This window comes from Triturus cristatus, chromosome 3_2 (genome assembly GCF_964204655.1).
Source record: "Triturus cristatus chromosome 3_2, aTriCri1.1, whole genome shotgun sequence".
Taxonomy (NCBI): Eukaryota; Metazoa; Chordata; class Amphibia; order Caudata; family Salamandridae; genus Triturus; species Triturus cristatus.
Window position 1 is genome coordinate 394,989,306 of NC_140584.1, and position 13,069 is coordinate 395,002,374.

Consider the following 13,069-nt stretch of genomic DNA (forward strand, 5'->3'; position numbering starts at 1 on the left):
CTTCCTCTTTCAATGCTTGCTACATTCTACAGCACGCATTGAAAGAGGAAAAAGCCTCTTGTGGTTGTTTTTGTGCAGGAAGGTGTCCCTTCCTGCACAAAAACAATCTCCCCACGGCGCAGGCATCCTTGCACCATGGTGCAAGGGTGCCTGCGCCAGCGCATGGCTGCAGTTTGTGCGCCAGCGCCGGGGAAGCACAGAGATGCGGCATATTCTTGTAAATATGTCGCATCTCTGTGCTTTCCAAACTAACGCAGCTCGGCGCAGCAAAATTATTTGCTGCACAGTGCTGCGTTAGTTTGTTGTAAATCTGCCCCCATGTCCCTAGACGTCCCCTACTCGGTAGTTTTTAATCAGGCAGTTTACCTACCAGAATAAAATTGCTCTAGGATTAACTGACCTGTTTTAATCACTTGTCCCACCTCTGCACTACATCTACACGAGCTAGGCCCCTCACCCACACTGCACCAAACGGCAGTAACAAAAGATCTCTGCTAAAGAGCCCCTCATTGGGTGCCCGTCAGGTATTGCAGCGCCAACCCGACGAGGAGCAGGCCCAATGATGAAGCATGACACCTAGCTGACTGGGTGTGTGAGGACCCTAGTTCCGAAAGGAGGAATTTCCCTGCCCACCTCGGTGGGTTACCCCCACGAGGTAATCAGGCGTGTCTCCCTATCCTTGTCTCCAACTCCACTTTAGGAACAGCATACCCTCTTCGTTGAACATTGTCCTGGGCATGTATGATGGACCTGTAAAAAGCCCATTGTTCCCCTCTTTTCGAAATAACATTTTTACATGTCCCAGATGGATCGCTGGAGTTACTACTTAGAGGCCCAAAACTCTTGAGGTATCTGTGGGTTAAACTGTGAGGAACACAATTCATCTCACTTATGAAATTCACTTTACTTTTTTACCCACTTCCTCGCCGAGAATGAATCATTAATTGGTTTGTTTAGAGGCAGAGGAGCATATCAGAATATCTATTTGCATTCCACTACAAAGATGTTTGGCACATGGACGACAAAGATGTTTGACACACGGGATATGAATGGATTCTACTGTGTGGATGCAAACAATCGGTCAGTCCCTGATGCATACCATTACAGATTTAAACTCATCTCTAGAAGTCCTCTGCACTGAAAGGAGAATTCTTTTACAAACTGGATTTGAAAAAATACAGATGGCTAAGGAAGCTTACTCTAGCCCTCCTGGGACTAGACCACAGAAATTAAGCCATTCTTTTGAGGAAGTGCTGACGAGAATCATATCTCCTTGTGTTCTCTCAAAGTTTCTGCCGTTTGTGCTGCTTAGACCTCCGTCTTGGAACTCACCTTCCACCAACCTATGTTTCATCACCTTATTCCCCACCTTGAAAACGACTCTAAAAGCACACCTTCTTAACAAGCAAGAAAGCTTGACTAAACCCAAACCCCAAATTGATCTTTTATCCACCCCCATATAATTACCCATGTTCAAAACATAGTGCCATGCACTGTGATTCAGTCACCAATCACCATTCCAATAATAGTAATATACATTTAAACTGACAAAGACCCATTTGCTGTATATCCTGTTTCTGAGTACATTTATTTTTCTAATGTTTCCCGTTGCCACAGATAAACTGTACTGGCCATTTTATCCTGAATTTCCAGGCTCAGGGTACTATTTTGTGACACTTTAGCTTGGAGTAAAATAGATACTTTTTACGAATGTAATGTTTCTTTTGTGTGTCAGCATATATCACAAGCATAAGAATACGTTGTGCAAAAGGTGTCATGTGCAGTGATTTACTGTTTTTCTCTTTTTTCCTTGGAGGCAATGGCAATGGGGATGATGACCGAGTACTACCATTTCATCTTCACAACCTTGGTGAGCTATTTTCATTTACTGTACATTCATTAGGTTTATGCTTTGTGTAACATTACCATGAGTGGCTACCATCTAGTGGGGTTGCCGGTGACAGGTATGAGTGTGTGTATGTGTAGCATGTGCATGCTTTTTTGTGTGTTCATATGTGTATGCTTGTGTGTGTTTGAGTTTGCATGACAACATTTTTGAATTACCAAGGCTTTTTTTAATATATATTTCTCCTGCAATTGATTCTCGGATTGCATTTATTATGCTCCTTATTTGTTTTTGAAGAAAAAGAGTCATTACATCAAACAGGCGCAGTAGATATCAACAAATGTTTTGTGATCCTACATGCTTCCTATATTTATACTCTGCAGCACAGTCCTGTCTTTTCTTTATTACCTGCCCACATCATAGCTGTTGGAGCTGGCCCTTTCTGTAAGTTCACCCCAGATTTGTTTGCCTTCCTCCACCTTCCTTTGTTGAACCCATTTTTCTTTTGGCTATTAGAACTCTGTGCACTTTTTCCCTGCTAAACATGGGTGAAGTGTGCTCTTCTTAAAACATGATGAACATCACCTGATTGGTATATATAATGTTTTTGTAAATCACTGGTATATGGTACTACAGGTACCTAGGTCTTGTACATTAAATGCTACTAATGGGCAGCAGCGCTCATTGTGCCACCCACTAAAGCAGCTTTTTAAAACATGTTTCAGAATGAACACAGCAGCCTATAGTGCCATTTTAAACCATTAGCCAAGCATAAACCTTCCCTTTTAGTACCTATAAGTTACCCTAAGGTAGGCCCTCCAGGCTCATAGGGCACGGTGTCTGATATTTAAAATGTAGGACATGGGTTTGCTTTTTCATGTCCTGAAAGAGAAAAACTAATTTTTCACAGATGTAAGACTTATCTCTCCCATAAGCTAACACTGGGTTACCTTATTACATTTAATAAGTTGTAACTTCAGATTGAAAGTAGATAGAGAAACGATGTTTGCACTAAAAAGCTGGCATTTCCTTCCCAACGTTTCTAAGGACTTTCTAGGGGTTTTCAGCTACCTCTGCCTGTTAAGGGTTTCCCCCACATGAATGTGTTTTATGCCAAAACAGTGAACAATAGGACCTGGGTGTAGCTGAGAGATGGTCTTCTGTTTTTGCTGACTTTGTTTTTGCTGGCCTTAGGACTCAGCACACTTTACAACTGCTAACCAGTGATAAAGTGCTTGCTCTTTTTCCTTAAAACATGGTGGAATTGGCTTATACCGAAATGGCATTGTTAGACTTAGCATCTTTGGCGTGGTTTCCCCTGACTTTTCGGCTCTACCCCCGTATTTTTGATGCTGTGCTGGATTTCTTTTTGGCTGGCTTAGCTGCTTTGGGCACTTTGCCACTGCTGATCAGTGTGAAAGTGCAAGTGCTACCTGTGTAAATTGATATTACAATTGGTTCTGCCTAATTGTCATATTTGATTTACTGGTAAGTCCCTAGTAAAGTGCACTGAGTATGCCAGGGCCTGTAAATCAAATGCTACTAGTTGGCCTGCAGCATTGATTGTGCCACCCACATGAGTAGCCCTGAAAAAGTATCTCAGACCTGCCACTGCAGTGCCTGTGCATAGTTTTAAACTGCCATGTCGACCTGGCAAGTGCACCCACTTGCCATGCCCTAACCTTCCCTTTTCTAACATGTAAGACGCCCCTCAGGTAGACCCAAGGTACCCCCATGGCCAGGGTGCAGTATGTGTGAAAGGTAGGACATGTACTAGTGTGTGACATGTCCAGATAGTGAAATACTGCCAATTTCGTTTTTCAGTATTGAAAGGCTATCTGTCCCATAGGATAGCATGGGAGTTGCTTTGTAACATCTTACAAGTATAACCTCCCATTGGGGCAAGATAGAGAAATAAAGTTTAGGCTCTCTGAACTCAGAATTTAATAACTCATATTTTAGTAAAGATGTTTTTTTAATTTGTGTGTTTGAAAACACCACTTTTAAAAGTAGGCATTTTCTTGTTTAACCATCCTGTGTGCCTCTGCCCGTTTGTGGATTGACTGTCTGGTTTTGTAATGAGAGGGGCTGGGGATGTACATTCAAGGTAGACAGCCACTTGGGGGTTTGAGGTGTGCCTGGCCTTTCCTGGATGACTCAGAACTGAGCTGAATAGACTGTGGCTGTCTTTAAAGTAGTGAGAGGAGTTTTCCTTGCACCTGAATAGGGCCTGTCTCCCTTGCACAATGCCATCTCCACCCCCTGTGGTCATACTGCACCAGTGAGGACAGAACTGGCTTGGACTGGGCTCAGAGACCCTGGCACAAAGAGGAGCAAAGACAACATGTGGTATAAGTAGTGGACCTTAAACCCCAGAACTTTAGATCACTTCTGGACTCAAAAGGATCCTTTGCCAAGGAGAAGAGCTGTAGAGCTGTGAGGAGAAGTACTGCCCCTGTGCTGTATGCCGTGTGGGTTGGACTACAGTTGCTGCTTCTGCCAAGGAAAGGACCAAGGCTAGAACTTTGTTGAGAAACCTGCTTAAAGAATAATCTCCAAGGGCCTGTGTGTCCTGGCCTCCTGTTCTGATGTCTCAGGGACACAAAGATTTCACCCCTAGCTACCCTGAACTCTACTGTTGAGAGTTCTGACCTACCAGGAGGTTTCTATTCCAGTTTTGAGCATCTGGAGGTTGTTCCTGCTGGTGGGAGCTGGGGCAAACCTAACAGAAGCAAGAAAACCATCTCCAATGCCATCAGCGATGCCGCTGTGAGGCCGCGACCTGCACCGAGACCAAGGTCACCGCTTGTGAAGTGCACAACGCACCGCCTTTGCTGCTGGTCCGATGCCCTTCGCCGCCTGCCAACACCTGCAGTTATCGGCATTCCAGATGCCAGTGTTCGCACCGACTCCGTCACCACCTGCACCTGCATCCTGTTATCTCAGCACAGAAAACCACTGAGGGTGACTCCACAAACTTGCCGACTTCGCATCGCTTTACCGGAACCAACGCCTCACCGCCGATACAACTGACTTCCCCTGTCCTGGATTCAACATGTCACCTCCTCGCAGGCATGGCACCTCGCCCACCCATGTCAGCCAGGGAGCCAGCCTCGACCTCGTCACCAACGCCTACCTCCACGACTCGGTGCGTCATCATAGACTTTGTTTTCCAAGCTACTGTTTGTTAGGGGGTCTGTGTGACTCTGTGTCCGATTCTGCGCACCTCGCAGTCGGCACGGGACTTTGGATTTATTGCCATCACAATGTCGTATTAGCCCCAGGTGGAGCTATTTATTTTCATTGTTGATGTGGTGGCAGCTAACTAGATCTCATCTCAAGATATGTCGGCTCAAATGATCCTCTGCTGCAGTCAATATGCAAAGTGTTTGAGCCCTAATATCTCAAAAACTACCAAATGCATGTACACCAAATCACAAAAAGCACACTTTGTGGACCAAGATCTAGCTTTCTGGCAAATTTGTTATAATTTCAGTAAGTGTAGCTCTGTTTCATTTTCCTATGGAAAAATGACAATGGAAGATGTGTTTTGGGGCAACTCTTTTCCTAAAACCCTGCTTGACAGATCACCCTGAAACTTTCCAGTTAGGTGCCGATATGGAAGAAATTTTTGGGGAAAGTTTCAAGAAGATTTGTCAAACGGCATCAAAGTTATTAGGGGAAAAAAATAACTGCAACTATAACTATAACTACCTCAAGCGGAGGCCAAGGAAAAGAGGCGGGTGGTAAAAATAGAGACACAACTACAGCCTGAACCGCTGGATGGGATTGCACCAGATTTGACAGAAATTTAGCTTTTGCTCCCGAAAGTGTGCTTTTTTGTTTTTGGGTGTAAAACGTTTATGTAGTTCTCAGGGTTTTAAATGAAAACCAAATTTGCATATCGAGGGTTGCAGACCCTTTGCAAATCTTGCCAATCTCGTGTAGAGATCTGCTTGGCTGCCAACACTTCAAACAGGAAGTGCTGGCAGCCATGTTGGCACTCAGTCGCGCTGCATAAATTATACAAGAAAGAAGTTGCTCATATTCATTTAAGGGTGGTTTGGAAGGTATTTTACCAACCCACAGCTGTAATACTGTGCTTCGAGTGCTGAAAGGCAGTTGTCATTTTACAGCTCAGCATGGATGGCACTGTGCTAATCCTATGTTTAAAGACTCTGCTGTAGAAATGTCTCTTTCTATCTCGGCATGGATGGCACTGTGCTTATCCAAGCTTAAAAACTTTGATAGAAAAGCAGCCATTTGAGGAGAGCAAATTCAAAGTGTTGCTGGTGTTGTACGATGCTCTATACAGGAGCTGCTTGCCACCTAAATATATATCTATTTTACAAACCTCAAACTAAAACACAGATTGCAATTACATATTAGTATTAGGGGAGGGCAGAACTTGAAACATGAAAATCTGCGAGATTCTACAGAGTTCCATGAACGGTTGGAAATTGGCATGTTGTGCTCCTGGCACTGATTTATAGCATTGAGAACTTGTTCACACTGCAAAATCAGTGCGAATGGCACCATGCAGTGAGCCAGAGGCTGCTGCTTCTTTGCTGCCACTCGAGTAGATTTTCTATTCAGGAGACAACTGTCTTTCCGCAAACAATCGCAACCGTATTGAGAAAATCTCGCTGGATGCCCTCCTTGCGCCTAAAAGTTGCTCTAGTGGCGCCAATTCTCACTCGTTTTTGTCAACTTTGGTGAGCCTTGCGCAACAAAAGACTCCACCGCACAGTGATTGGCAAAATTTGGCCAGAACTCCGCATCACAAGCATAATGCACAGTGGCAAAATCTCTGCCAACTCCAACAGTGGAGAGGGATTTATCACCAACACCTAGTTGGTATACCAAAGTGCTAATTTTGTGTGAACCAGTATCCTTTTGTGTGAAATTATTGTTTGTAGTTGTTTTGATATATTTTTTTTTTTTAATTTTGAATTTGTTTTTGTAGTAAAATGAGTTTGTCATAATCTCATCTAATTTTTTCAATTTTTTTGTGAATTTCTATTGAAGTAGCCAGGGCAGTTGTATAATTCAACATCAAATGGATTATGGGCAAATATATGTTCACTTCACATAATGACAAATTAAGTTCTTCCTTTTAGTGAATCAGCAAATATTAAAGTTGTATTCTGCCATCACCCCTTTCCCTGATATAAGGCAACACACATGCCAAGCACTGTCTGACATAGGCCTGCAAACACAATCATGAACATCACCTATGTGTCAAGTGCAGACCTGGATCATGAAATGTGGTTCCTATGGTGCATGCACTAACTTAGATATTGGCTGTGCTGAAATAAGGATGGAGTCGTAGGTCCTCTTCCAAAGTGTACATAGAGAAGGGTGCTCTAACTGTGCATTGTATTCTTTGTGACCCCCAGCTTATTTCCCAATTTCTTATTTTCCAAGTTCCTGCATTAGTTATACAATGCAGGAGCTCCAGCCAAGGTGTTCACCCATTTGCACGGGTCCATGCCTCTACGCATTGAGGGCATTCCCCGTTCACAATGAAGAGGCATCCAATGTGTGCCTGCTCATTATTTACTAAAGAAGAACTTACTCAAGATTCTGTAGACCTTTTGGATGTTTGAAATTGGCCATGGTAGCAACGCCCACTACACGCCTGTAGCACTTCCATAAACCAGCCTTGTGTCACGTTGTTATCCATGGCATCCGTGATAGGACACATTCTCTGACCAGTGCCAGCAGTGCTCAATTTGAGTTAAGTGTTGCAAGAGGGACTGTTCTTACTTTTACTCATCAGACTCTGACCAGATGAAAACAAATAAAAACAAAAAAGATAGAAAGGAGAAAGAGAAAGATGGTAAACAGTGTCAAAGGGAGAAAGCAGATATGAATAAGAACCCACAAGAGTGTGATAAAGGGACAGGGAGTGTCTGGTGGTGAGTGAAAGAGGTATTAGGTGGAATCAAGACTACACAGCCTTGGTATTTGGCACTCTCGACATTTGATAGTGGGGCCTTTTTCTTTTGAGCAAAACTTTATGCCTTGGTACTTAGGGGCATATCAGCAACAAGGCGATATAAAATTATCGCTGCTTTTGCGTCCATTTACGGGCGAAAAAGCGGTGATAACTTTATCGCCTAATTAGCAAGGTCACGTTATCACGTGGAACCTTGCATTTGCTCCCGGATTCTTAACGCCCAGCTTTGCATCTCTAATGAGATGCAAAGTGAGCGTTCCTGACCTGACATGACTGGAGAAATGTCGCTAAGCGACATTTCTCCTTTCATCAAGCCCCACGCTATGAAGCATAGCGGCAAGAAAAGTAGCGATAACCCCTGTTATCGCTACTTTCTTAGCGCCTGCTTCAGTACTGACTTAGCCATGATATCCTATGTAAGGTGGATATCATGGCTAAATATGTGAGGCCTTATCATCAAGCTAACGCCAAACTTCGTGAGATTATCGCTGGGTTTCCAGCGATAATCTCACGTTTGGCAGTTAGCGCTGGGATTTTTATCGCTTTTGAGATAAGCGTTGCTAATAGCACCCTATCTCAGCGATAAAAATCCACGTTAGCCAGCGATAATTATCCTAACGCTAAGTGCGCTTAGCGATAATTATCGCCGGTTGTTGCTGATATGCCCCCTATTCTTTTACAAATTGAGTCCTGAGAATTCTTAGCACTGACCTATCCCTGCAGACACAGCAATCACTACCACACGGTGAACAACCATTACAACGCAACTTTTACAACGCGCTGCCATTACAACGAAACTGTTACAACGCAAATGCTGTGACAACGCATGCCATTACAACACAAGTCTTTACATCGACTTGCACTAGATGGCGTGCTAACATTAAAAATAGTGTAGTTTACTATCCAAACACCTTCCCTACTGCAACGTGGACTGGAGTTAGAATAGTAAATTACCCTTTTTTAATGTTAGCACGCCATCTACTGCAAGTCGATGTAAAGACTTGCGTTGTAAAGACTTGCGTTGTCACAGCATTTGCATTGTAAAAAATTCGTTGTAACAGCATGCGTTGTAAAAGCATGCGTTGTAACATCATACATCCCTACCACACTCATGTGAGTCACAACGTGAAGCTTGAAACTCATAGCAACAACACGGGAAGTGTTGAAACTTCTTTACTTGTTATGGTAAGGGTCGCAGGCTTAGCATGCTCTGACCTCAAGGCAAAATTACCTCCTACCCAGCAACCAACCGAGTCCTGTGCTTAATTTGTGTTCCAACAGATATGATAACAATTAACTGTTGCTCTGTGGACTTCAGATTATTTTCAGTCTGAGCTGTGTATCCGTGATCGTTTTTTAAACGTTATTGTTCAGTCAACAGTTAATTTCCTGCTAAACCGAGCAAAAATAATCCTGTCCTTGATTCTCTGGGAGAGAAAGACATCCTGTAACAAAAGCAAAGCAGGAAATGTTATAAAACTTATTTGTCAAATGCAAAAGACATTTTAATTACCCAACCTCCCCATTATCTACTCTTGCCAGCTTTAAAGCGCTCTGAGATAACCTCATATTAATCAGCCACTTCGGAAGAAACAAGACAATTTCATCTGCGTATTTTACGAAGGCCTGGAGGAGACAGGACAAAATACAGAAAGATAATAAATTAATAGATTAGCAATCACAATTAATGCCACTTTCTGTAATAACGCTACTATCTTGGGAACGATATTTTAATCTCGCCGATGCTCGGGGCTGCATGTTCTGCACTTGTACTCGAGCGTCAGCCGCACTAGACTCACGAGGGGGCTAATGAATTGGGCTGTTATTTTGTAATGAGTGTCTCTAAATGGCCCCCAGTCAATACTGAAAACTGTGGATCAACATTTGGCAGCGCTCGCGTCGAGGTTCTGCCAAGCTTATTGCAAGGTTAGACACAGTTCACAAAGGAAAGGCCTCGCTATCCATGAGAGACATGTTAACCACTTCCGGCCGGAAGCTAGTTCCGCTCTGAACAAGGAGAGCTGAAAAGAGAGGAGTTCATTTCAATTTAGATGAATTAGTTAGTGATACTGAGATACGTTTCTGTTACTTTATTTTTGTGTGTTGCACAACAAACACTGTAACCTAAGGTTGTTATCGGATCTTTCCTACTTTCCTTCCCCGGATTCTTGACATTTTGTTCACATATGCCTTGTGGGGATAATGTGTAGATTTTCTCTGACCAATTTCAACGTTGTCTTTCTGGGGTCCGTATTATACAATATAGTGCATTTTCCTTGTTAGCGCTGGGTGCAACTTTTAAAAGGTGCGCTCGGCACCAACAAGGAGAGTGCACCATATTCGATTAAATGCGCTGCCCCCAGGGCAGCCGCAAACTCGTGCTGCCCTGAGTGCAGCGCATTCATGTGAAATATGAAGCAGCTCCTCCGTGTTTCACAATGCAGGCTGGAAACCCGCCGTTAATTTTAAGAGGGCTGAGCGATCCCCTTGCAGGCAGGTGCTGTGAGTGACTGCACCCACCTGCAAGGGAATGTCAAGGAGGTCCATAGGGCCCCCTTGATACCTCCAGAGGGCTGCCCTCAGGGGGTGTACAGACAGTGCGCTACTTTTTAGGTAGCCCACTGTCAGTGCGCCTCCTGACAGCTTCCTTACCTTTGCTCCCACGTCTATAATACGGCTCAGGCGTAGAAGCAAAAAGATTCCCTTATTTGCATAGGGCCATACCCCATTCAGCTGAGGGAACGCCCTGTGATGATAGCGCTGGTGCTATGTGTGCACCAGCACTATCTGTATTACAGAAGGGGCCGCACAAGCATCTGTGGCCCCTTTTGTAATACCAAAGTGCCCTTTGCGTAAAGCGAGCGCAAACACCCTTTGCTCCTTCGGGGCACTTTGTATGAAATGGCCCCAGGTGTCAATCTATCGTCTATCTCAGTGTTTGGGAAGCTCAAAAACATTTCCAATAAGGTTACAGGTAAGTCCTTCTGCTTCCTGTATGTAGTTGAAACATAAGCATGCAGGGGCAGATTAAGAATTCACGCAACGCAGCTCATCAAGGCAAGTTGCTGTGTTGCATTGCAGGAATGCAAGAGAGCTGAGAAGCACTATATCTACCAAGATATGGCACTCTCCAGCTCTCCCCCAGCACAGCTGAACCGAGGCTGTCCAGTGCGAACACAGGTACACCTGCACCATGGTTCATGGGTGCCTGCATACAGGCAGGATTGTTTTTGTGAAGGAAGGAATACCTAACTGCACAAAAACAATCCAAAGACATGTTTCCCTTTTATATGTGTGATGCAGAATGCATCATGCATAGAAAGAGGAAATAACAAGGAGGAAAAAAAAAATTTCTCCTCGGTGCGCCTCTCTGTGAGAGGTGTACTAATTTTATGAAATTCCAGTTTTACAAACCTTAGTAAATCTGTATAAAATCCATATATGGATGCATTGGAACACCAGTGCTCCACCCAAGGAATGCCTACCACTAAGAAATGTAACGCAACACCGCTCAAGCTGCTGCATTGCATTACATTTCTTTACAAAGCCAGGCTAGGACACACAAATCAGGGCTTGCATGTGTTTGTAAATTCTAGTTAAACTTTTGGTTGCCCTGCATCACCTTGCACGATGCAAGTGCGACCCAAAGGCTTAGTAAATCTAGGCTGCAGAGTCCACACTTGAAGAGAGAGTTGGAAGGAAGGATATCATGGCGTGGCTGGTTGCAGTACTCATGATTCCAGATCGCATCACTAGTTTTCATGGATGCCAACTTGTCCATTCAGTTTGGCTCATTGGTGGCTGGGTTTGAGTTCTGTATTGTAAATGCTCATGTTTCACGATAGTTATTCGTAAAATTGAATTGTCATACAAGATATACAGGGTTCACAGAAAGGGGGGCTAGAAGGAGCATGGAACAAGGAGGTGCAGGGGGCACGGCACGTGAAATTAGGAAACAGACTGCAGGGGACACAGGTAAGGAAGCAGAGAGGCAGAACAGTGATTGGTGATGAGGGAGTGGGGCACATGGTGTAGGCAGTGTGAAGGCACTGGGGGAGGAAATAAGATTGGTGGTGGGCAATAATGCCATGTGATGTGATGTGTGAAATAATAATGTAATGCAGCACATGAAGGTATGTTTTAGTGTCACGGTGTTAAGAGAGAAACTGAAGTATGTTCTGTATTGTACTATTGATGTGTTGTGGTAACTGATGTGGTGGTATGGTTTTGGCGGTACGATATGAAGAAATGTCAAGTGAATGGTTTGTGAGTTGCCATGCAGCACTTCAATTGAAATGTTAGATGCAGCTGGGGCCCACTGCCACTCATTTTTTGGGACAGGCCCTTACCTTTGGTCATCAGATTTTGACAGAGAGCAAGAAAGAGCAAAACACAAACGTAGGAAAGAGGAGGATGTGGAAAACGAAAAAGCTGTGAAAAAGGCAGAGAAAAAAGAACCTGCAACAGTGAAATAAAGAGGCAGGGGGTGTCTAGTGAGGGAAGAAAGTGGCATGAGGTGGAATGAAGACTACACAACCTTGGTATTCAGCAATCCCAACATTTGTTGGCGCCAGCTGCTGACTCCTGAGAAGAACTTTGGGCACTAGCACATAACATTTTACTAATTAGGCCTGGTGGCATGTGCTGTTATCTATAGTGTTTCCTGTGTATTGGTAAAATGCAAGAGCAGATAGAAGGTGAAGCTGTCCTACAAATGTCTCTTTCCTTCAGTGCATAGTCTCTTATCAATAATCAGCTTCCCTGGTAATACTTGTCCTGAGGCCCTGCCCTCTTATCTATACCTTTTTTCACCTCTTGCCCTGGCTTCTCTTGGGCTGGAAGGCGATCTTTGGGACAAGTGGGCGATGAACTGCGCAGAGGAGAGTTAGACGCAGGAGGGAAGGCTCTCCCGTCATCTACCAGCGCCTAACTGGTTGCCAAGGGCACTCCTCATTAACATATTTGAATTTCAAAATGACACCTGGGAGGTAAAAGCTTGATGGTCCAGGCAATTGGCAAGGACCTGGTCACATGACCGAGTGATAATTAATCCTTGAACAGGGAGGTCAATCAGGCATGGTGTGTCAGCAGATAATTATGGGGGCATGCCTAGCAGGACCGATCATGCCTAGAAAGCATTCCCCTGGTGTAAGGTGGGGGCCCATTGGGCTCCAGACTTAGGGAAACTCAAAAAGGGATTTGTTAGTGGAGAGGTATTAAAATAACATTTGCATTCATTATGCATAAGTAATGTCTGCTGT

The 13,069-nt window shown here is 44.1% G+C and overlaps 1 protein-coding gene across 1 annotated transcript in view; it reads left to right on the forward strand.

Moving 5' to 3' along the window:
- Positions 1–13,069, forward strand: part of GRIK3 (glutamate ionotropic receptor kainate type subunit 3) — a 1,116,666-nt gene that overhangs the window by 615,067 nt on the left and 488,530 nt on the right. The window contains exon 5 of the mRNA XM_085647918.1: positions 1,817–1,870. Within this exon, the coding sequence (XP_085504044.1) occupies positions 1,817–1,870 (54 nt within the window). The remainder of the gene's footprint in view (positions 1–1,816; positions 1,871–13,069) is intronic.